The sequence below is a fragment of the Triticum urartu genome, chromosome 3 (genome assembly GCF_003073215.2).
Source record: "Triticum urartu cultivar G1812 chromosome 3, Tu2.1, whole genome shotgun sequence".
Lineage (NCBI taxonomy): Eukaryota > Viridiplantae > Streptophyta > Magnoliopsida > Poales > Poaceae > Triticum > Triticum urartu.
Window position 1 is genome coordinate 562,917,411 of NC_053024.1, and position 25,839 is coordinate 562,943,249.

Here is a 25,839-nt window from a genome sequence, read left to right on the forward strand (position 1 = left end):
CCCCCCCCCCCCCCCCCCCCCCCTATAAGACGCGCTTCGCGTCATGCCCGACACTCCAACTCAAAATGAGCAGCAACAACAGTGACCGAGGGTGATACACCATCGAACACCATGAATTTCTATGCTTCCATAGCACCCACAGTCCCAGTAGTAAATCCGCCTATGTCCCTTACCTTTTCATGTCTCTATATTTCACATAGGCGAAATTGCCATAAGCAGTCTATAAGCCTATTATTGTACTCCCTTCGTTCGGAATTACTTGTCTCGGATATGGATGTATCTAGAACTAAAATACGTCTAGATACATCTATTTCTGCGACAAGTAATTCTGAACGGAGGGAGTACTTGCTCTAAGGCCCCAACTACATCATCCAATACAAAGGGCTGAGGATATCAACATAGCATTGCAGTGCAGACCAAACAATGTCCATATGCAGTTTCATTTTTTTTCTCCATTCCTTCGTCGTACTTACACGTCCACTACTGAATACTCGAGCATCACTTCCAGGTTCCAGAAAGAGTCACTCAAGCATCTCAACCAAAAGTTCACCAAGCAATCCTATGTGCAAAAGAAACAAACGGAATCAATGGCGCTCCGCGTTGGTGCTGAGGACAACTATGCTGGCCGCGGAGCCATCCAAGGTAGCATTCCTCACATCGACGAGGCGTGACTTTCTGAAGAGGGAGGCGATGACGGAGAGGTCGACGTGCCGGTCTACGGCGATGGCGATCGCGCCGCCACGGCGGACGGTGCGCTCGATCTCGGACGCGAACCTGGACGGGAAGAGCGCGCCGGTGAGCGCCGCCGGGTCGCTGGAGAGCGAGAGGTCGAAGGCGTCATCGAAGAACGGGAGGTTGTGCGGGTCCGCACGGCGCACGAGGGGAGGGAAGTCGACGAGATCAACGCCTGTGACGTCCCCCACGCCGGCCACGCGGAGCGCGTCGACCGCCTGCCCCGCGCCGGCGGCGAGGCAGAGGACGCGCGAGGAGCCGCGGAGGAGGCGCAGCCGACGGAGCGGATCGATGACCGACGCGGAGAGGGCCGCGCTGTGCCGCCGCCAGCGCGGGGAGGACCGGAGCTTGGCCAGGCGGAGGTCGGGGTCGACCACGCGGCGGGACGCGGCGTCGCAGGAGGTGCGGGGCAAGGGCGCCATCGACAGCGAGAGGGAGGAACGGGCGAGCGAGCCGCCGAAGCAGGAGGTGGACGGGTGGCGGAACAGGTGCAGCAGGGCGGCGGTGGCCACGGCCGCCAGGGCGATCGCCACGCGGTTCAGCAGCCGCCGGACGTGCCTGTCCATCGCCGGCGCGGGTCGGTCGAGCCAGCGCCACCGGGTGGTAATGGACCGGCCTGTGCATTCGAGGCCTTCTCTTTGTGGTTCGGTTGGGCTGGGCTGGGCTGGGAAACGGTCAGACGGGCCAACATTTTGATGGCCTAATTAAGAAGCACAGCATCGAAATGAGCCGGCAAAACCCTCCTTCGCCCATTCATTCCCCACTCCTCTCGCCCCAAACCCCCACCGCCCGCCGCCTTCCCATGGCCACCACCGCCGCGGCGGCCGCCGCCGCCACCGCCACCGCCTCCACCCGGGCGAACAGCCTCTCCCGCATATTCTCCTCCTCCTCGCCGATCGTAAAACCACCCAAGCACAATCCCAAGACCAAGAGCGCGCCGAAGCCGAAGCCGCCCGCCGCCGACGCTGGCTCCATAGCGGAGAAGAAGTCCCCGAAGCCCCTCGGCGGACCGCATGCCGCCAAAGCTGAGTCCGACGGGAAGCACAAGCTCCCGAAGCCCCTTGGGCTTCTCGTCAAGGCCCTCAGCCGGCAGCGCGACCCTGACAAGCTGATCTCCGGGTTCATCCAAGCGTCAACCGTGTCGTCGCGCTTCCGCGACCGGTACCGCGTGTTCGAGGTAGCGGTGAGCCGCCTCGCTTCCCTCGGCCGCCAAGACGGCATCGAGGCCATCATCGAAGCGCAGTTGCCCTTCCTCGAGACCTCAGCCGAGGGATTCGCCACGCGCCTCATCCGCCTCTACGGCCGTGCCTCCATGCCATCCCACGCCGCCGCAACCTTCCACAAGCTTCCCGCGCAGCATAAATCCAACATGACATTCAACTCCCTTCTTTCCTGTTACGCCGACGCCGGAGATTTTGACGGGCTCACTGCTGCATTCCAGGAGATCCCAGCCACTTACCCCTCGATTGCTCCCACTGTATACTCTTACAATGTACTCATCCACGCATTGTGCCAGAAGCCAGACATCTCGGCTGCTCTTGAGACTGTCCTTCTCATGGAGAAGCACGGTGTTTCACCTGACATCATTACTTTCAACACGCTGTTGAATGGGTTTTGCAACAATGGCCGCTTCGATGAAGCAGAGACAGTATGGGAGATGATCAAGGAGAGGAATTTGGAGCCAGACGCCAAGTGCTACAATGCCAAGCTCCGGGGTTTGGTTGCAGAAGGGAGGATTGATGATGCAGCTGCTGTGCTTGAGGGATTGGAGAAGGATGGGCCAAAACCTAATACGGTATCCTACAACGAGTTGATTCGAGGATATTGCAAAGCGGGGAAGTTACAGGAGGCCAAGAAGCTGTATGATGATTTGGTAAAAAATGAGTGTGCCCCAAATAAGGGAACATATGAGACTCTCCTGCCACACCTTCTGCAGGCTGGAGAGCTGGATTGTGCACTGACGTACTGTTATAAAATCTTTAGTCATAAAAGGAACCTTAGAGTAGAGTGTGGTGTGCTGCAGGATGTAGTGAATGCATTGGTGGATGAATCGAGGGTGGAGGAGGCTGCCAAGATTGTTGTGCTGGGGCGGAAGAAGTACTACCCCCGAAAGGGTTTGAGGATGCCTGATGGTACAAAAGTCAGTCAATTAAGAGCTGAAACTGATGACGAAGAAGCAATATCAGAAGAAGAGTGTGAAGTGGAACACGAGACTGAAAAATAAATTCATAGGTCAGACTTTTACTGATGCATGCCAAATTTCACCATGGCCTGTTTTACTCGGTTCCTCTGTTGGCATGATACAACAAAAAGTGCAAGTTAAAGTAGTGGTTAAACTAGTTTAATATGGTATTGGTTAAGCTTGCCCTGTGCTGTGATGCTTATTGAAACTCTTTCTATTCGTTTTAGAAGAGATCCACGGAAGTCTTTATTCTTATCTGCAATGACTTGCCTGTGCTGATTTTCCTCGTTGCATCAATTTCTTTGTATGGATCTAATATTTGTGTTTGGAAACATCCTCCAAAAGTTGTGTACTTTATGGATACTTTTATTTTCTGGACATTGATGATTCAACTGTTAGCTCTGCGATGAAGATAATCATGTAGTATCTCCCAATTTTTTGATTCTTATTGTTTATTTTAGTATTTCTCTTTGAAGCATGGACAGTGCAAATGTTATGACATACATGAAGCTAAAAGGCCTTTGATCAATGATGAGCTTCAATAGTTCTAGTTTGTCAGGTTACTAGTTTGCCAAACTAGAGGTGAATAGTTGTAGCTCCATTCCAGAATGGATTCTTTGCATTGTCAAGTATTCCCCTCCGATCCATATTAGTTGTCGCTGAAATGGATGTATCTAGACGTGTTTTAGTGCTAGATACATCCGTCCAAGCGACAACTATTATGGATTGGAAGGAGTACTATTTTTCATTTGCTGTAGTGAGCTTTGTCCTCCTTTTGTGAACTGGTCTTCATATTTGATCATATAACGAGCTAGTAGAGTTGTAAACCAAACAAGGAGGAACTTTATGAGTTAGGATAGTAGGTGAACTAGTGATTTCTCACAATTCAGATTCTTGCTTCATAAGAAGATGGTAGGAGCGGACCTCCTTTAATTACGTGGCAGTAGAGTTGTAGAATTATAAACCAAGCAAGGAAGAACTGTATGAATTACTCCCTCTGTTCGGAATTACTTGTCGCAGAAATGGATGTATCTAGACGTATTTTAGTTCTAGATACATCCATTTCCGAGACAAGTAATTCTGAACGGAGGGAGTAGGATAGTAGGTGAACTAGTGATTTCTCACAGTTCAGATTCTTGCTTCCTAAGAAGATGGTAGGAGCCGACCTCCTTTAACAGTAATGAAATTGACTTCAGTATGGCACCGCTAGGCTTTGAGAGTGTCCTCCAAATTCTTCCAAGAGTTCAAACTATGCAATTAAGTACTCCCTCCGTCCGAAAATACTTGTCATCAAAATGAATAAAAGATGATGTATCTAGATGTATTTTAGTTCTAGATACATCAATTTTTTGTCCATTTTCAAGACAAGTATTTTCGGACGGAGGGAGTATGTAATCAACTAAACAATTGTTTTGTGGTTATATCAAAATACACCAGTGTTGTTAAATGTTAGGACTAGAATCATGTACTCCCTCCGTCCAGAAATACTTGTCCGAGGAATGGATGTATCTAGATGTATTTTAGTTTTAGATACATCTATTTATATCCATTTCTACGACAAGTATTTCCGGACGGAGGGAGTATGAAGTAAGTGTTACCTGTACAACTCCGTCAATGTTACTCTTTGTGCATTTCTTTTAATTAGAAGGCAGTGCGGTGCCCCAGGTTTAAGCCTTGGTGGATTGTCCGGTTGATGCCGCGCCTTATTGACTGACCAGTGCTCAGTGCTGTGCTGTGCTGTCCATTTGCTCATGTCAAGCTTAGCCTATCTGGTAGTAGCAGATTGTTACTTTCTGTGTGCTGTTCAGGTGGATGATCATCGTTATTAGACAAACTATTTGGCAGTGGCACCTCTCTTTGTATACGAGCGATGGAAGTATTTCCACAATTCCTCTGATCCCTAATGAGGCCTGTCTTTGTCCCCTGTCACTCCTGGAGTCCAGGCTATTTTCATCTTTCATTTCTGTCATCTGGCTTTATCAACCATGGAAGACACTATGAGAATATATGAGCCACCTTGTTATTCAGGCCTTCCGCGGGTCAGTTTCCTGATGTTGATGTACAAAGTTTGCTTCTTACTGAAGCTATGATAAGCATTTTGTCTTAAGCCCATTTTCATAGGTAAGTTTCCTGATCAACCATGCGCAAAGCTTGTGTTCTTGCAGTTTCTTATCTTTGGTAGTTAGTCATTTCTAATCGGTCTCATATATAAACTGTACTTTGTTCCCTGGTTTATTTTGTGAACTCAACGCTCCCAAATTCAATGTTGAAACTGATATCCCGTTGTTTTGGGCGTATCCTTGCGGTTCAAAACAATCAGGAAGGTGTCGCCAACACTGCTGTTACAGTCTTCAACTCACAAGAATCTTCTTCTCCCATGTTGGCGGTGCGGTGATGATGGTGTTCTGGTGTGTTGATTTATTTGTCATTTTTTTTTCTTTCAAATAAACAAGAATTTTCGTTTCTGAAAACTGATACGACGATTTATTTGTCATATGGTATGTCTTTTTTTCTAGATATAAACCGTCATCCGGTAGTCTTCTTTAGATAAACTGTTGTCTGGTAGGTTGATTGCATATCTGCACGCAGGAGCCCTTGGGATTTCTTTTGCTTAGTGCAGTACTGAACAGCAACACTGTCGTTCTGGCCTGCCTCTTAATGAGCATCTGAGGGATGCAGTTTGCGTAGCCAATTGATGCGGTGATGGCCGACAGTGCAGGCTGCGGAGCGCTGATGGCATCGAGTCCAGGCCCTGAGCTTGGGTCTTGCTTGCCCGGAACCATATGCCGCCACGACACAGCACCGCGGAACGTCCTGATCACATATAACACAACCTTACCAACCAGCAAGGTTTCTCTCACGGTGCGTGCCGAATCAGACAATGCTCATGCGGTTAGGCAGGGCGAAGATTCGAGTAAACAAAGATGGCTAGGCCGGCTATATAACCCCAGAAATTTGTCAAGCTGCGCCAAACCAGACGGGGACACCGACGCCGACGTGATTAGTGCGCGACGCGGACAGGAATGGCGCAGGTCAGAGGAACACACGGAACCGTAGGTGGGCGTCCGTGCGTGCAGTCAATGCGTATGAATGCCAGTTCTTGGTCAAAGGAAGGAACAGAGATTAGTGCCATGCCAAAAAGTTACTAGCGCCTCTCCAAGACACGGCAATCCTATCTCGATTAAACTGCAGCGACACAGAACGCGAGATCTTCGCCTCAGGGTGCTACTTTTTAGTCGGATCTTTGGGAAAGGAGTAACCGATGTGGCTAGGCAAGTGAGCGAGGGAGCCTCTTCTTATAAAAAAGGCTTTGGCCCCGCTTTATAAATAAAGCAACCACCGAGCACAAAATCCATAAGGTATCGTTCCAAACACAAACACACCCGACGCTACCGCATGAAGGTCCAACACAAGCGCACAAAACACAACACACACAACACAGGTTCAGCTGTGGGCACAGCACAACAAGCCCAACAAAACATCAAGGGACGCACAGACAACAAGCGGCGGTGACGACAGCGAGCTAATCTGGCTCAGGTGGTGGTGGTGGAAGCGGAGGAGCTAGCCGGAGAGCCATCGCACGGAGCTGAGTGATGATGGAGGTGATGTCGTCTCTTTCTGGGGCGGCTAAGCGGCTGCCAAAGCTGCAAGTAATCAGACCATTTGAACAAAACGTCCGTAGCACGACGAAGAGGGATATGCCGGAGCCTCTTCTTCACACATGACTTTTCACCAGTAGCTTTTAAAATGAGCACGGGCCAATGGCCGACGAACGTTCTCTTGTTTTAGCAAACCGACGGCAAACAGGAAGCGCACATTTACGCGCTCCGGCGTAGTGCCACAGGGCGCTGCAGCAGCCTGGCTGGTCCATCGTATGATCGTATCACCCTCTGATCTGCACTGTATCCACAGACACATCAACAGAAAAGAGCATTGATACGTAGAAAAGAGCATTGATGGTCGGCTCAGATGGCTGGTAAGTAGCGATCTGGCCACAGCCAAGGACGTGCCATCGCTGCGCCTTGGCTATCCATAAGATTTGCTTTCAGCACAATTTTGAAAACGGACGAGTCAGTGGCTGGCTATCCATGAGAGTGAGAGCCGCCGAACTAATTTTTGAAACAGGCAATGGAGGTCCCTACGACAATGCAAAAGTCAGAGCACATTCAATGCACAGCCCTGGAGCAAGATTTGAAAATAAATATGCATGCATGCATGGAATCGAATCTATTCCAAGACGACCACCGAAAAGTCAGACAAACATTTGAAAACACAACTCTACGCCTCTCTCTGCCTTAGGCCGGCAAGCAAATACGGAGTACAGCTGCACTTGCACAAACCAGGAAGGTGCATTGACCCTACTCCCACAAACATACTAGGCACTTTCTACCTCTCTTGAAACCTGATGCTCTGCTACGGGTAAAATTTGTTCGGGTGTCCATGCAGCGAGGGTACACAACCCAAGTAGCCAGACGAGCACGCATGCGAAACGCTCCTGCTATCAACAAAACGGAGCACGTACCAAAAGCAATCGCTGGTTTGCGCCCATGTCGTCTAGCAAATTAGCACGGCGTGCGTCGTGACCACCGGGAAAGGAAAACGGTGAGGCGATCAGCTCCTACACGTGAAGGCATTCACGTACATTCACAGGAGTATGGACAAAACGCGTCTGGCCGATGCTACCAGCAGGCAGCCGCACCGCGTCATGGCCCGTGCAAACGTTAACAGAGTGGCAGTGGCAGGCAACCGAGAGAGAAAAAGAATGGTTAATTCAGAGAAGCTCGGTTAGCGCGGGAATGGGGTCGATGATCAGGGCTTGCAGATGACCACGAAGCAGGGGAGCAGCGCCCTCGGGTTCAGCAGGTAGAGCTCCTCGATGTTGGCGTAGGGCCCGACCTTGCCGGCCAGCGAGTCGAACCCGGCCTGCCCCACGAACTCCCTCACGTTCTCCAGCGGCTTGTGCACCCGCCCGGCGATCACCCTGCACACCAGCAGCGCCCTCCGCGCCGCCGGGTCGTCCTGCTGGTCGGCGGACTCGAAGGCCCGGCCGCTGGTGGACGTGGTGAAGACGCCGACGCCGGCCTTGCCGTCCTTCTTGGAGGAGGAGGAGGAGGAGGAGAAGCCGTGGCGGATGATGCGGCAGACGGCGCACTTGTCGGAGGCGCAGAGGCTGCTGGCGCCGGCGGAGCCGAGGGCGCAGGCGAGCGTGGCGCCGTGGAAGCGCAGCAGCTCGTTGCCGTCGGCGAGGCAGCGCGGGTGCTTCTTGGCCAGCTTGCTCGCCTTGAGCTTCACCGCCTCCCGGTACTCCTCGAAGCGGGCCAGCGTCCGCTGCGTGTTGTGCACCTTGAACACGCGCTCGATCCGCACGCAGCTGCTCTCCGACTTGAGCAGGCTCGTCCGGCAGATGATCTCCACGATCTTCCGCGACGAGTCCCCCTCCACCAGCTCCGTCACTGACACACACCCACACACCATCACCATCATTAAAAGTAAAACAAACACCATTAGACATTATAGCCTACTAGGCGAACACCATCAGACCTACTGCTGCACTGTAAATGTTTCATCATAATGGATGCAGAAAACATGGGAGTGATTGTGGGCTACAAGAGGGGGTGAAAGATCTCGCAGAATCTCAACCCACATGGCCGCAGTTATTGTGATTTGTGAAAGCCGAAATCGAAACACAGATTGTATCTGGAGAAACCTAGTGGTGAAACTGTGAACGTGAAAACTGAAACCTATGCCAGCTCAAGCCATGTAGTAACTTTTTTGAGCTAGAAAATGGCACTAGTAATTGATGAAGTGGCGCTATCCTGAGTCCGCAAGTGTATATTGACTGCAAAAGGTGGTGTGTATTTTTAGCCGGCTACTGAAATGCGAAAAGGATAGGAGTGACATTTTGGTACCCTGAAGATCTACCGGCCGGGTGTCCGGGTCGATCTGAAGCAGTACCACCACCACCAACAGAAGCAATGCAGTGCAGATGACATCCTCACCTGCGTGTTTGGACAGGTGGTGCGCCTCCAGCGCCTCCCATTTGCCGAACTGCTCGGCGCACCTGTGGCAGCTGAGGCCGCCGGAGCCCTTGCCGCCGCCGGTCTTGGCGGCGTCGACCTCGCAGGACGCGCGGTGGGCCGTGGCCGTGGTCGCGGCCGCGCCGTCCCTGTCCAGGAGCGGGTTCGGCGACCTCGGCGGCGTGCACCGCATGCTGCCCGCCCGGCACGACCCGCTGTACTGCAGCCCGTGGCTCCAGCCGGGCCCCGGCGTGCCGGGGCGGAGCGTGCCCACGAAGGACGACACGACGCCGCCGCCGTCGCCGCCGCCCTCCGCGTCGTGCGCGGGCCCTCCTCCTCCCCCCGCCGCCCCGAGGCCGCCGCCGAAGCCGGTGATCTTGAGCTCGCAGCGGGAGTTGGTGCTGAGCACCACCTCGTGCGCGATGGGGTTGAGGAACTCGCTGCTGCCGATGGACCGCGGGCTGCAGCTGGGCGGCTGCCCCGGGTGGCGCTTGCTCCCGTGGATGACGTCCCGCAGGTTGGCGATGGAGCGCGAGCACCCGGACCGCGCCGCGCGCTTGGTCACGATGGATGACAGTCCACCGCCGGCGCCGGAGGTGGCGCTGGCCTTGGGCTTGGGCACGTGCACCTCCGACGACTGGGACCGGCACTGCAGCGACTTCTTGAGCGCGAACCACACCGTCGGCGCCGGCGCCGCGGCCTTCTCCTCCGCCCGGCCGTCCCCGCCGGCGACGGCGGTCGCGCGCCTCCTCCTCTCGCCCATCTCCTGCGCGCGGATGCGGTGGTAGCTGGGGCGTGAATGCGCGCGTCGTCGGTGAGTCACCGCATTAGTTCTGGCAGGCGCAGGCGCAGGCTGGGGCGCCGCGGCAGGAGTACCCGAGCGAGGGATTGAGATAGCGAGCGAGGGAGGGCAGGCGGGCAGAGGCAATTAAACCGCCATGCGGTTGGGCGGCAGTAAAGGCGCGCCACCAAACGAACTGCAGAGCTGCGCCGGTCCGCTGTGCACCGAGGTGAGAGGTGCGGTGCGGTGTGGCGCAGCCTATGGATACGATACGAGACGCTCGGGAGATTGGTTTCGGTGGCGATGGGGATGGGGACCGACCGCGCGGGGTGAGGTCTTTGCGAGTAGGAACAAATGTTGAATTGTAAATGGGGACGCGGGCGGCCGGTACAGGTGGGCGCTCAAGACAAGGGGCGCCCATAATTATACGGGCAACAAAATGGAACAACCCGAGACCGTGACGCCGGGGCACACGGCACGGGCGCGTGTGTTTCAGGCTGCTTGTAATGCGTACTACTACTCCTTTTATTTTTATTTATTCTGTGTATTAGAGGTGACTGAAGTCAAACTTCATAAAATTTAATCAAGTTTATAGGAAAGAATATAAATATTTTAGATAACAAATCTATATGATGCGAAAGTAGTTCGATAATGAATCTAATGGTATTTATATGGTAGTACTACCTTCATAGTATATGATACTACCTCTCTAGTGTACAAATGAATTCATTTATTATCATGCATGACACATAGTAGTATAAGATTTGTTATGATACGGTATCATGAGATGATATTCAACCATCTTTTTTTTCATTTAATACTATTTCACTTCATCAAGATTGCCCAGTTGGCATGTATGATATCAACTATGATACTCCCATTACGAAGAGCCTTATGCATGTATGCATATGTAGCATCTTTTAGCCATAGCCAATTGCTATATCCACCGCCATCCAGACCATATCGCTAGATTGTCACCCAGGCCATTTTTTGTTGCCTCACACGACATATCGCTATATTGTCATCCAGACCGGTTAAATCTCCCGTCTCCCAACTGCTATATCCATTAGCGGTAGGTGTTTGATCGATCCTTCACACGTTCCGAAGAGCACCACATACATCGTGTAGCTTGGAAGAAGCTTGCAGAAATATTTTGAAGTTTCATTTCTATAAGAACATAATCGTTGCGGCAATTTCATGTTGTCCACTCTAGGGCACACATACTCCCATCTTGATATGTGCCTTAGGTTTTGAATGAACCTGGCCAACCTATTCTCGAACAAATTCGTCATGTTGGTAGGTGGGGCAGATTAGAAGCTTACATGAAACATTTACGAATGTGTTGTCAGCAGAATGTATTGATAGTATCCTAGTACATGGACTTGACAAAGAACACCCAAGAGGAAGTCAAATGCCAATGGAAGACGTCATGTTCATGTGAAAGATTTATAGCCGCTGCTTGGGGAGCTGTTGGCGCCTGTGGCTCCCGCTCCAACCTCTTCGGAGTTAGCCAAGTGTCAACGAAGGTGCTGGATGGTGTGGCCATCTTGGACTTGGGTTTTGCGGAGGCTCGTGCTAGTTTCTATGCTGCGAATCTTCCCGTCTTGCCTATGCCTGGACCTATCAAGTCGGTGGTGCCTATGGTTGAGGAGGTTGATGCGGCCACTGTCTTGACGCGTGCTAGTGGGAGTTGCTTGGTTGATGAGAACTACACCAAACACTACAATGAGCTCTACAATTTCTTTGACAAATGGGTGACTGATCACCATGTATCCGGCAAGACTGTTGGTGACCTCATGAAGGATAAACCAGAGAAGAACACTATGGATGATGAGGTTGATAAAGCAAGTGTGTGGACAACTAATTATGAGGCTCTCTTCGTGAAACATCTCTATGACTTGCTTGCTAGTTTGGAAGTGGCTAGCCTTGGATCTGGCAAGGCGATTGCTTGCATCCTGACGGACAAGGCTATTGCATCCTGACGGACAAGGCTACAACGGGCAAAAATGAGAACGGGCTCTCAGGAGCAAAGGTAAGAAGTGTGGTGTCGTAGGAAAGCCATGCGCCGCTGCTAAAATGGATGATCCCCAATGTATTGGACCATTCCCATGGTGGTGTCTGTTGTCTTCACTCGAGGTGTTCCCGTTGGGTGTTCCATTGTGTTTGACCTCGGGTGGCGCCCAAGCTTTCGAAGTCATGAAGTCCATGGCCGTAAGCGTCAATCCCAGGAAGTGGGCTTTGTAGGCGGTGGCCGCCGAGTAGATTCCGTCGTTGGCATGCTTCCTGACAGTGTCATCGTCAGTATGCTCATCAAGGTGAACCTCGTTTAGAAGCAACCAAAGGTAAGAATTGGCGGATGTATGCATCGGAGACGATGATATCGCGATTGACCTTAAGAATCCAAGCTTTCCCATTGAGGGCCTCCCTCACTTTTCAATTCTTTCTCGACGAGGCCTCAAAGATGAGGGCAGCAATGTCCTTAGGCTTGCGCCCAAGAAGCCACGAAGAGTCCCAAAATGGCGTTTTGGCACCATTGCCAATCGTGATGATCGTCGAGGCATAGAAAAATTCAAATCCCCCCCTTCTACATGGGTTCCCAAGGTCCACCCAAAGCTTTTTTGGTTCCTTCCATTCATAACATGGCCATCGAAGCTACAAAGCCTGGGCGAATTTGCGGTGTTAAGGACCCCGAGACCACCATATTCTTTTGGGCGACAAACCCCCTTCCAGTTGACCTTGCACTTGTCCCCAATCGTCCTATTCGAACCATACCAAAGGAAAGCCTTTTCCAATTTGTTGATATTGTTTAGAGAACTTGGCAAGACGATAAGGGGCGTGATGGCATACACAGCCTGGGAGGCGTTGACCGACTTTACAAGGGTCATGTGCCTCATAGTGGTGATGTTTTGCCCCTCCCAAGTGACCAACTTGCCGTCCACCTTGTTTTCAAGGAATTGAAAATCCACCTTCCTAAGTTGCCAAACCGAGAGAGGGAGTCCCAAGTACTTTAATGGAAAGGAAGCTCTTGACACCGGCACACCACTAAGAATATGGCCCAAGTTGAGGTTGGCGCAACGAATTGGCACAACCTAGCTCTTGTGGAAGTTGGTGCAAATGCCCGTGGCATTGCCGAATCCCCTCAAGATGGTCGAGAGGTTGTCAATATCCCGCTTAATGGGGGCCATGAATACTGCCGCGTCATCCGCGTAAAGGAAAGTTTTCATCATGGCGCCCCGCGCATGAATCTTATGAAGAAGGCCTTTTCAAGTTGCCAAGTCTAGAATTTGATGGAGCGGGTCAATTGTGATGACGAAGAGCAGCAGGGAGAGGGATCCCCTTGCCGTAGCCCTTGGCCAAAGTAGTGCAGCGACCCACTCTCAGATTTTGTTTGGGAGACCCTTGAGTTGCAAAACGTCGAGGATGAACTCCCATTTTATAGAGTCGGAAGCTTTTTTGATGTCAAGCTTGAAAGAGGAGGGCCTCAATCTTGCATTTGCGAAGGCGAAAGAGCAAAATCCCTCACATGTATATAGTTATCACGGATACTTCTTTTCTTAATGAATGCACCTTGGACGTTGGAAACAAGGACGTCCATATGGGGACAAGCCACAAGGCAAGGACCTTTGCGACGATTTTGACGATGACGTGTATTAGGCTAATGGGTGTGTAGTCATTCAATCCAATGGACTACTAGATGTGTTCTCATGTGCGTTCATTGGAAGGATTGGAAGGCACAATCTTGTCAATTTGTCGGTAGGGTGGAGTGCATTATCAGAATTATTATTTCAATCATTATGTTGTTCATCCGAGTAAAGAATAACCCGGCCAATTTTTTAGCGGCCATGTGCGCGCCGTCGTGAAATGCAGACCCCGAGTGACAAGTCCAATCCTCGAGCTCCATGATTATTCACGGTTTTAATGTCTCACCTAGGCATCGTAATCAACCACTATTTTCGTGACTGGCTTTTGGTCGTGGCAAGGGTGCACAGTTGCTCACGTGATCCTACGGTTTTGTTGTTTTGCCTGACCCTGGCGACGTCTGCCATGGGCAGGCCGAAAATGGTGATCAGGTGTGTGATTTTTCTTTTTTGCGGGTAAGGTGTGTGAATTTTTTACCGCTGATCGGAAAAGAATCAAGAGTGCACCGCCTCCGTAAAAGAACATGTACAGAATCACCTCAGGACAACGTAGTTTCCTGCAATGCTACGTATCGGTTGTACTACTGCAGGGGAGTGGTCGGTCCAAAGGACCAAGGCGCGTCCGTGGCTGTGTTGGCGCCGACGACACAACGTCGACCGTGCCATTCTCCGTGGCGGACTGTTCATCAGTACAGCAGCCGATGCTCCATGGCCGCTCCGCCCATCAGTACAAAGTCTAGAAAGGCTTTCTAGACAGGAGTGTACCGACGATCACACTCGGTTTTCGCAGTGATAGTATACCACGTACTACTACTGTCGCACTGAGGTGCAAAAACGCAGCATTAACTCGTCTTCGGACAGGAAAATTACCTGCTACTCCGTGCCGCGTTCAATGCGCCCTGCTTTCCGTGTAGAGTTGATGGCTTGTGGAAACACTATGTTCTTAAATGATGCAGGCGCCTTGTTTTCCTTTCTTAAATCACAAGCTACCTGCCTGTGAATGATGGCATTGTACGCACGGAGCCTTGATAACTTCTCACCAAGTACTTTTGTTCCGAGTCCGGTACGCCAATTCAATCGCGATATTATGGTACCAAACATGTGTTTTCTCTGTTGTTAAAGGAAACATGTGTTTTTACTACTTATTTCGAAGCCGAAATGTCTTTCGAGGTTAGCTGTTCAACAACGAGTAAATAGCATAAAACTACTACTTTACAGGCTAGGGTTCCAAAAAACTACCGGTTTTTAATTTTTCTTAGATAACTACCAAATGAGTGGTCCGCTGTTTCAGAAAACCCAAATCGTCGAGTGCTTATCAATTGATCACAATTATGATAAGTCGAGCCCACACCTAAACGAAGCGTTAGTTTGACCGCTAACTGACATGTGGGGCCCACATGTCAGTGTCTCTTCTTTATCTTCCTCTTCTCCCTTCTGCCTCCCTTCTCCTCCACTCTCGATACTCGTCAAGAACATCACAGAGCCGCCATGGCCACTGGCACACTGCTGGCCCATGCCGCCGTCCTGTGCCACGTCCGGCCACCGCCCTATGCCACTTCGACCCCCCTTCCTCCGCTGCTGCCGCTGGTAGAAGCTCGTCGGAGCTCCTGATGACAAGGTGGAGGCGAGGAGGCATACCAAAGGCCGGCGACCCTGCCGCGCGCCGCCTGGAGTCTCCGCCGCACGCCATGGGGCTCCGGCACGGGTCGCTGTGCGCCAACGGGAGCCGCTGAGGGCCGCCGCCCGCCATGGGCTCCGCTCGGGTAGCCGCGTCGCCGCGCGCCAATGGGAGCCGCTGAGGGCCGCCGCCCGCCACGGGGCTCCGCTCGGGTCACTGCGCCGCCGCTCGCCATCGAGACCGGCTGGGGGTCGCCTCCTGCCATGGGGTCGCCAGGGCTCGCCCTACGCCATGGGGAGCCGGCGTAGAGAGGCGGCCACTGGCGCAGCGGCGTCGTGCATCACGGGTCGGCGGCGGGCGGAGAAACGCAGGGGGAGAAGGAGGTGAGGCGGAGGAGCGGCCAGGGGTTGAGCCCCGGTGATCACCGGCGACGGGCGGCTCGCCGGCCGGAGGAGGCGGCCTCGTGAGATTCTGTTAGGAGAGCTCGGGAGCGAAAGGAGCAACGCCATGGCTGTGCTGATCTAGAGTAGGACCGGATTGCTTTTTGGAAAAAATGTAGGGACCTGATTGTTTTTTTAAATTTATGTGCAGGCCCATCCCTAACGGTCAAACAATCAGAGCTCTTACACATGGGGCCCAACTATCATAATCGTGATCAATTGAAAAACACTCTGCAATTTGGGTTTTTTGAAACAGCGGACCGCTCACTTGGTAGTTATCTAAGAAAAATTAAAAACCGATAGTTTTTTGAAACCCTAACCTGTAAAGTAGTAGTTTTATGCTATTTACTCTTCAACAACTAAAATTGGTGCGCTGGAGACCTGGAGTACTACAGGTGAATCCGGTAAGAAGCGTGCGTGCTCAGACATTTTTGGCTAATTTAGCATACATATTTCATAAGATAATTGACGGCGCTCTCCTACATAGTACTGATCATTACCTAGGGTCTCCGTTATCATTCCAGGGAAGGGAGCCTGGAGAGAAAATCGGTGACGTTTTCCGCCTCTCCAGATCTCCTGAATCAGTGCTCAAAAGTTCTTCCCTTTCTAACGGACAGTGATTATAGCTAAACGAAAGCTTGCAAGAACAAGTTGTGCAACTACTAAAAGGTTCCGATTCATGGACGTGAAATTTTTGCATCCGAGCTCAAAGTGAGCCCGGGATATTTCAAAAAAGCCTGAACTCTATTTTATGGCAAACTTGGAGAAATGTTCTAAAAGCTTGCAAAGTTTCATCATGGAATCACATTTGTAAAAGTCGTGGTAAAAAAAAAATTGATATCTGAAATGCTACTTACGAAAGCATTTTGAAGCACAATTTTTCTTTTTTGCCACGACTTTCACAAATGTGATTTCGTGCTAAAATTTTGCAAGCTCTTAGAATATTTGTCAAAGTTTGCTGTAAAAAAATTCAGATTTTTTGAATATTTTTAAAATGACTTTCAAATTATTGTTGGTGTAGAAAGGCGCTTTCGCCGATTCATCTTTTAAAATGCTAAAAAGTTCTGACTAATTGTCTTCCGTCAGAACATGGCATGGTTAGGCATGAAAACAAACAAATACTGACAATCAAATTTGTTGCATCTTTAGTCAAAATTTCTTGCGTTCTTGGCAAGTGGTCCTCCTCCAATGGCAAAATTTCCCGCTCTTAGAACGCCGGTTGAAGGGAGGATAGATGGAAGGGTTCAAATCCTAGTGCTCACATTTATTTTTGGATTTATTTCAGAATTTCCGGCGATGCGCATTCAGTGGGAGGAGACGTTCCCGTCGACGACGAGTCGACTACGGTGACTTTGTAAATCTCAAGATGATATGCTGGCTCAGTCTTTCGAAAGTGTTCATAAAAGTAGGGTGTGCATATGTGCGTTTATAAGGATGAATGTATATCCATGTATATGAGCGCTTGTGTCTGTATTGTTGTTAAAAGAAATGAAGGATAGGTGGCGGTAGACCGGCGGTGGTGCTAGTGGACTGAGGTGCCGGAAGTTGCACATGACTAGCGTATTAGAGCAACTCTGTTGGAGTCATCAAAGTCGCACCTCGCAATGTTTTGAAGGTTGCGAGCCTGTGTACAAACATATGTTTGCCAAACGAAAACCTCCATAATTTTTTCATTTGGTTCAAATGTTCAGCTTCAATTTGACGGACGTTTAATCAACCAGTTAGTGCAAAAATATCATTGAATACGACACATTAATTAGAAACTATATTGGCCACCAAAATTTGTCGCATCTACATATTTTCTGCGACTTGAAATGTTGTTAGACGATTTTTTCAAAACATGCAATGTCTCTATTTAACAATACTGCTACTAGCACTACTTCGACCCCAACATCGTGTAGTCCTCGTCCTCATCCTCATCGTACGATTTCACCAGCTTGTCGAGGTAGGTGTAGTCATCGGCATTGTCCTCTTCCCGGTGCGACAAGCAACGCCTGTGAGTTGTTGCTGCTCCTTATCACCATTGCTTGTGGGGCTGAAGCGCTCGCGGATGTGGTGCTCTTCGTGGTGTTACGTCTGCTTAGAGGACCAAGAGCTCAGCACAACCACAAGTGGGTCCTCGGCCTCGGGGCCAGGGACAACAGGGCTACGACGTCATTGACAGAGACAATGGCGCCAAGGACGCCAGATCCATGCCACTCGCCCTGATTGGAGACGTCGTCATCACAAGAAGCACTACGTACCCCATGGTTGTTGTCGTGGGAGCCGCCAACGGTATGTGATCATCAAGGAGGATTATCTGGTCGCCACTGCAAGTAGTGCGTCATGGGGAAAGTTGGCATCACTGGTGCGGGGGGGGGGGGGGGGGGGGGTTCTAGGATGGTATGTTCTTGTCTGAGAGGACGTTCGGCCAATAAGTTGCGCCCCAATGCAACAACATTGTCATGAAGAGGGGATGAGCTGGCTAGAGGAGGCAAGGCGAGGAGAAGGGACAAGGCGGCTAGGGTTTGTGAAAGTGCAGTCATGCCCTTAACCATATTTTGATGTTGATGACAACACACATAGAGGGAACTAATCATGTTTGTCAAGTATATCATAGGTTTAGTCCCCGTGGAACAACAGGTGTGTGGATGACTCATATTGCTCAAAGACAAAGAAACAAAGATACGCAATGTAGGGTTTCGGTTTATTCTTGAGTATAGGGATCCCACGCTATTAAGATGGGATCATCGGGGCTCATGGAAGATTTTCTCAAAACCCATGGTTCTTCCAAGTCTTATCAGTCACATCTTTCAGTTAGGCCACACACATACGCCCACTAAAATACCCTGGGGATTATGTTCATAAAATCCACTCTTAGAGGCACTCAGGAAAATACCTATTTTCTCAGTTCCATTAGATGTCCAGTCTATTCTCCGTTATGGGATGGCCGGTTCCGGCCGGAAATCCAATGGCACCACCAGATAAGGTTTTTCACAAAAATTAATGGGAGTGTGGTATCCGGATGTCTGGTCGCTCTTATGCCACTGAATGTACGTTCGCTCTTATGCCACCGGATGTCCATTCACTCTTATGCCACCTGATGCCTTGTCCCTACTGGACGTTCGATAAACCTATCGAGAGTCGAATCCACCGGATGTCCTCACCAGAAATCCGGTAAACCTCTCCAGTACCAAATGACATATATATTATCAGACTTCTAGTCCTTACCAGATGTCCGGTGCTCCCTGGGCCACCGGATATTCAGCATTTACCGGATGTCCGGTGTTGGGGAACGCAGTATTTCAAAAAAATTCCTATGATCACGCAAGATCTATCTAGGAGGTGCATAGCAACGAGAGGGGAGAGTGTGTTCACGTACCCTTGTAGACCGAAAGCGGAAGCGTTTAGTAACGCGGTTGATGTAGTCGAACGTGTTCGCGATCCAACCGATCCAAGCACCGAATGTACGACACCTCCGCGTTTAGCACACGTTCAACTCGATGACGTCCCTCGATCTCTTGATCCAGTTGAGGATGAGGGAGAGTTTCGTCAGCACGATGGTGTGGCGATGGTGATGATGAAGTTACCAGCGCAGGGCTTCGCTTAAGCACTACGACGATATGACTGAGGTGTGTAACTATGGAGGGGGGCACCGCACACGGCTAAGAGAAAACTTGGTGTGTCTTTGGGGTGCCCCTCCCACGTATATAAAGGGGGGAGGAGAGGAGGCCGGCCCTAGAGGGGGCGCGCCAAGGGGGGAGTCCTACTTGGACTCCCGGTCCAAGTAGGATTCGCCCCCCCTTTCCTTTCCGAAGAAGGGGGAAGGGGAAAGAGAAGGAGGAGAAGAAGGAAAGGGGGCCGCCACCCAACCCTAGTCCAATGTCCAATTCGGATTGGGCTTGGGGGGCGCACGCCTCCACCTGAGCAGCCGCCTCCTCTCTTCCACTAGGGCCCATGAAGGCCTATTAACCCCCCCCCCCCCCCCCCCCCCCCCCCCCCCCCCCCCCCCCCGGGATTTCCGGTAACCCCCAAGTACTCCAGAAAATGTTCGAACTTTTCTGAAACCATTCCGGTGTCCAAACATAACCTTCCAATATATCGATCTTTATGTCTCGACCATTTTTAGACTCCTCATCACGTCCGTGATCTCATCCGGGACTTTGAACAAACTTTGGTTCATCAAATCACACAACTCATAATACAAATCGTCATCGAACGTTAAGCGTGCGGACCCTACGGGTTCGAGAACTATGTATACATGACTGAGACACATCTCCGGTCAATAACCAATAGCGGAACATGGATGCTAATATTGGCTCCTACATATTCTACGAAGATCTTTATCGGCCAAACCGCATAACAACATACATTGTTCCATTTGTCATCGGTATGTTACTTGCTCGAGATTCGATCGTCGGTATCATCATACCTAGTTCAATCTCGTTACCGAGAAGTCTCATTACTCATTCCGTAATGCATCATCCCGTGGCTAACTCATTAGAAACATTGCTTGCAAGGCTCATAGTGATGTGCATTACCTAGAGGGCCCAGAGATACCTCTCCGATACACGGAGTGGCAGATCCTAATCTCGATCTATGCCAACTCAACAAACACCATTGGAGACACCTGTAGAGCATCTTTATAATCACCCAGTTACGTTGTGACGTTTGATAGCACACAAGGTGTCCCTCTGGTATTCGGGAGTTGCATAATCTCATAGTTTGAGGAACATGTATAAGTCATGAAGAAAGCAATAGCAGAAAAAGTAAATGATCATTATGCTAAGCTAACGGATGGGTCTTGTCTATCACATCATTCTCTAATGATGTGATCCCGTTCATCAAATGACAACACATGTCTATGGTCAGGAAACTTAACCATCTTTGATTAACGAGCTAGTCTAGTAGAGGCATACTAGGGACACTCTGTTTGTCTATGTATTCACACATGTACTAAGTTTCCGGTTAATACAATTCTAGCATGAATAATAAACATTTATCATGATATAAGGAAATATAAATAACAACTTTATTATTGCCTTAGGGCATAATTCCTTCAGTCTCCCACTTGCACTAGAGTCAATAATCTAAATTACATAGTAATGATTCTAACACCCATGGAGTCTTTGTGCTGATCATGTTTTGCTCGTGAGAGAGGCTTAGTCAACGGGTCTGCAACATTCAGATCCGTTTGTATCTTGCAAATCTCTATGTCTCCCTCCTTGACTTGATCGCAGATGGAATTGAAGCGTCCCTTGATGTGTTTGGTTCTCTTGTGAAATCTGAATTCCTTCGCTAAGGCAATTGCTCAAGTATTGTCACAAAAGATTTTCATTGGACCCGATGCACTAGGTATGACACCTAGATCGGATATGAACTCCTTCATCTAGACTCTTCATTTGCTGCTTCTGAAGTAGCTATGTACTCCGCTTCACACGTAGATCCTGCCACATGCTCTGCTTGGAACTGCACCAACCAACAGCTCCACCATTCAATATAAATACGTATCCGGTTTGTGACTTAGAGTCATCCGGATCATTGTCAAAGCTTGCATCGACGTAACCATTTACGACGAGCTCTTTGTCACCTCCATAAATAAGAAACATATCGTTAGTCCTTTTCAGGTATTTCAGGATGTTCTTGACCGCTGTCCAGTGATCCACTCCTGGATTACTTTGGTACCTCCCTGCTAAACTAATAGCAAGGCACACATCACGTCTGGTACACAACATTGCATACATGATAGAACCTATGGCTGAGGCATAGGGAATGACTTTCATTTTCTCTCTATCTTCTGCAGTGGTCGGGCATTGAGTCTGACTCAACTTCACACCTTGTAACACAGGCAAGAACCCTTTCTTTGACTGATCCATTTTGAACTTCTTCAAAAGTTTATCAAGGTATGTGCTTTGTGAAAGTCCAATTAAGTGTCTTGATCTATCTCTATAGATCTTAATGCCCAATATATAAGCAGCTTCACCGAGGTCTTTCATTGGAAAATTCTTATTCAAGTATCCTTTTATGCTATTTAGAAATTCAGTATAATTCCGATCAACAATATGTCATCCACATATAATATCAGAAATGCTAAAAAGCTCCCACTCACTTTCTTGTAAATACTAGCTTCTCCAAAAGTCTGTATAAAACCATATGCTTTGATCACACTATCAAAGTGTATATTCCAACTCCGAGAGGCTTGCACCAGTCCATAAATGGATCTCTAGAGCTTGCACACTTTGTTAGCACCTTTTGGATTGATAAAACCTTCTGGTTGCATCATATACAACTCTTCTTTAATATATCCATTAAGGCAGTTTTGATATTCATTTGCCCAATTTCATAATCATAAAATGCGGCAATTGCTAATATGATTCGGACAGACTTAAGCATCGCTACGGATGAGAAGGTCTCATCGTAGTCAACTCCTTGAACTTGTCGAAAACCTTTCACAACAAGTCGAGCTTTGTAGATGGTAACATTACCATCAGCGTCAGTCTTCTTCTTGAAGATCCATTTATTTTCTATTGCTTGCCGATCATCAGGTAAGTCAACCAAAGTCCACACTTTGTTCTCATACATGGATCCCATATCAGATTTCATGGCCTCAAGCCATTTTGCGGAAACCGGGCTCATCATCGCTTCCTCATAGTTCATAGGTTCGTCATGGTCAAGTAACATGACCTCCAGAACAGGATTACCATACCACTCTGGTGCGGATCTTACTCTAGTTGACCTACGAGGTTCAGTAGTAACTTGATCAGAAGTTTCATGATCATCATCATTAGCTTCCTCACTAATTGGTGTAGGACTCACTTGAACTGATTTCTGTGATGAACTACTTTCCAATTCGGGAGAAGGTACAATTACCTCATCAAGTTTTACTTTCCTCCCACTCACTTCTTTCGATAGAAAATCCTTCTCCAGAAAGGATCCATTCTTAGCAATGAATATCTTGCCTTCGGATCTGTGATAGAAGGTGTACGGAACAGTCTCTTTTGGGTATCCTATGAAGACACATTTCTCTGATTTGGGTTCGAGCTTATCATATTGAAGCTTTTTCACATAAGCATCGCAGCCCCAAACTTTAAGAAACGACAACTTGAGTTTCTTGCCAAACCACAGTTCATATGGTGTCGTCTCAACAGATTTAGATGGTTCCCTATTTAACGTGAATGCAGCCGTCTCTAAAGCATAACCCCAAAATGACAGCGATAAATCAGTAAGACACATCATAGATCACACCATATCTAATAAAGTATGATTACGATGTTCGGACACACCATTACGCTGTGGTGTTCCAGGTGGCATGAGTTGTGAAACTATTCCACATTGTTTCATATGAAGACCAAACTCGTAACTCAAATATTCACCTCCACGATCAGATCGTAGAAACTTTATTTTCTTGTTACGGCGATTTTCCACTTCACTCTGAAATTCTTTGAACTTTTCAAATGTTTCACAGTTATGTTTCATCAAGTAGATATACCCATATCTGCTCAAATCATCTGTGAAGGTCAGAAAATAACGATACCCACTGCGAGCATCAACACTCATTGGACCGCATACATTAGTATTTATTATTTCCAACAACTCTGTTGCTCGCTTCATTATTCTGGAGAACGGAGTCTTAGTCATCTTGCCCATGAGGCATGGTTCGCAAGCATCAAGTGATTCATAATCAAGTGATTCCAAAAGTCCATCAACATGGAGTTTCTTCATGCGCTTTACATCATATGACCTAAACGGCAGTGCCTCAAATAAGTTGCACTATCATTATTAAACTTCTATCTTTTGGCTTCAATACTATGAATATGTGTATCACTACTATCAAGATTCAACAAAAAGAGACCACTCATTAAGGGTGCATGACCATAAAAGATATTACTCATATAAATAGAACAACCTTTATTCTCTAATTTAAATGAATAACTGTCTCGCATCAAACAAGATCCAGATATAATGTTCATGCTTAACGCTGGCACCAAATAACAATTATTTAGGTCTAAAACTAATCCCGAAGGTAGATGTAGAGGTAGCGTGCTGACGGCGATCACATCGACTTTGGAACCATTTCCCACGTGCATCGTTACCTCGTCCTTAGCCAATCTTTGTTTAATCCATAGCCCCTGTTTCGAGTTGCAAATATGAGCAACATAACCAGTACCAGATACCCAGGTGCTACTACGAGCATTAGTAAGGTACACATCAATAACATGTATATCAAATATACCTTTCACTTTGCCATCCTTCTTATCCGCCAAATACTTGGGGCAGTTTCGATTCCCGTTACCAGTCCCTTTGCAGTAGAAGCACTCAGTCTCAGGCTTAGGTCCAGACTTGGGCTTCTTTACTTGAGCAACAACTTGCTTGCCGTTCTTCTTGAAGTTCCCATTCTTCCCTTTGCCCTTCTTCTTAAAACTACTGGTCTTGTTAACCATCAACACTTGATGCTCCTTCTTGATTTCTACCTCCGCAGCCTTTAGCATCGCGAAGAGCTCAGGAATTGTCTTATCCATCCCTTGCATATTATAGTTCATCACGAAGCTTTTGTAGCTTGGTGGCAGTGATTGAAGAACTCTGTCAACGACACTATCATCAGGAAGATTAACTCCCAGTTGAGTCAAGTGGTCGTGGTACCCAGACATTCTGAGTATATGTTCACTGACAGAACTATTCTCCTCCATCTTGCAGCTGTATAACTTATTGGAGACTTCATATCTCTGAATCCGGGCATTTGCTTGAAATATTAACTTCAACTCCTGGAACATCTCATATGCTCCATGACGTTCAAAACGTCGTTGAAGTCCCGGTTCTAAGCCGTAAAGCATGGCACACTAAACTATCGAGTAGTCATCAGCTTTGCTCTGCCAGACGTTCATAACGTCCGGAGCTACTCCTGCAGTGGGTTTTGCACCTGGTGGTGCTTCCAGGATGTAATTCTTCTATGTAGTTATGAGGATAATCCTCAAGTTACGGACCCAGTCCGTGTAGTTGCTACCATCATATTTCAACTTAGCTTTCTCTAGGAACGCATTAAAATTCAAAGGAACGGTAGCACGGGCCATTGATCTACAACAACATAGACATGCAAAATACTATCAGGTACTAAGTTCATGATAAATTAAAGTTCAATTAATCATATTACTTAAGAACTCCCACTTAGCTAGTCATCTCTCTAGTCATCTAAATGATCACATGGTCCATATAAACTAAACCATGTCTGATCATCACATGATATGGAGTAGTTTTCGATGGTGAACATCACTATGTTGATCATACCTACTATATGATTCACGTTCGACTTTTCGTTCTCAGTGTTCTGAGGCCATATCTGCATATGCTAGGCTCGTCAAGTTTAACCTGAGTATTCTGCGTGTGCAAAACTGGCTTGCACCCATTGTATGTGAACGTACAACTTATCACACCCGATCATCACGTGGTGTCTCGGCACGACGAACTGTGGCAACGGTGCATACTCAGTGAGAACACTTATACCTTGAAATTTAGTGAGAGATCATCTTATAATGCTACCGCCATACTAAGCAAAATAAGATGCATAAAAGATAAACATCACATGCAATCAAAATAAGTGATATGATATGGCCATCATCATCTTGTGCCTTTGATCTCCATCTCCAAAGCATCGTCATGATCACCATCGTCACTGGCTTGACACCTTGATCTCCATCGTAGCATCGTTGTCGTCTCACCAACTATTGCTTCTACGACTATCGCTACCGCTTAGTGATAAAGTAAAGCAATTACATGGCGATTGCATTTCATACAATAAAGCGACAACCATATGGCTCCTGCCAGTTGTCGATAACTGTTACAAAACATGATCATCTCATACAACAATTTATATCTCATCACATTTTGACCATATCACATCACAACATGCCCTGCAAAAACAAGTTAGACGTCCTCTACTTTGTTGTTGCAAGTTTTACGTGGCTGCTATGGGATTCTAGCAAGAACCATTCTTACCTACGCATCAAAACCACAACGATTTTTCATCAAGTGTGCTGTTTTAACCTTCAACAAGGATCGGGTGTAGTCAAACTCGATTCAACTAAAGTTGGAGAAACAGACACCCGCTAGCCACCTGTGTGCGAAGCACGTCGGTAGAACCAGTCTCATGAACGCGGCCATGTAATGTCGGTCCGAGCTGCTTCATCCAACAATACCGCCGAATCAAAGTAAGACGTTGCTGGTAAGCAGGATGAATATTATCGCCCACAACTCTTTGTGTTCTACTCGTGTATATAACATCTATGCATAGGCCTGGCTCGGATGCCACTGTTGGGGAACGCAGTATTTCTAAAAAATTCCTACGATCACGCATGATCTATCTAGGAGGTGCATAGCAACGAGAGTGGAGAGTGTGTCCACGTACCCTCGTAGACCGAAAGCGGAAGCGTTTAGTAACGCAGTTGATGTAGTCGAACG

The 25,839-nt window shown here is 48.5% G+C and overlaps 3 protein-coding genes across 3 annotated transcripts; 1 reads left to right on the forward strand and 2 right to left on the reverse strand.

Moving 5' to 3' along the window:
* Window positions 1-421: 421 nt before the first annotated feature.
* On the reverse strand, window positions 422-1,403 carry LOC125545012. Its single transcript, XM_048708845.1, has one exon. The coding sequence runs from the start codon at window positions 1,296-1,298 to the stop codon at window positions 585-587; it is 714 nt and encodes a 237-aa protein (XP_048564802.1). The 5' UTR covers window positions 1,299-1,403; the 3' UTR covers window positions 422-584.
* Window positions 1,404-1,457: 54 nt separating this feature from the next.
* On the forward strand, window positions 1,458-3,176 carry LOC125545011 (pentatricopeptide repeat-containing protein At3g13160, mitochondrial-like). The gene has a single exon (XM_048708842.1). The coding sequence runs from the start codon at window positions 1,535-1,537 to the stop codon at window positions 2,954-2,956; it is 1,422 nt and encodes a 473-aa protein (XP_048564799.1). The 5' UTR covers window positions 1,458-1,534; the 3' UTR covers window positions 2,957-3,176.
* A 3,928-nt stretch (window positions 3,177-7,104) lies between these two features.
* On the reverse strand, window positions 7,105-10,037 carry LOC125545013. The gene is made up of 2 exons (XM_048708846.1): window positions 8,914-10,037; window positions 7,105-8,367 (listed from the first exon to the last, which is right to left on the reverse strand). Exons 1-2 carry the CDS (start codon window positions 9,692-9,694, stop codon window positions 7,724-7,726), a joined length of 1,425 nt encoding a protein of 474 aa, XP_048564803.1. The 5' UTR covers window positions 9,695-10,037; the 3' UTR covers window positions 7,105-7,723.
* Between the last annotated feature and the right edge of the window lie 15,802 nt (window positions 10,038-25,839).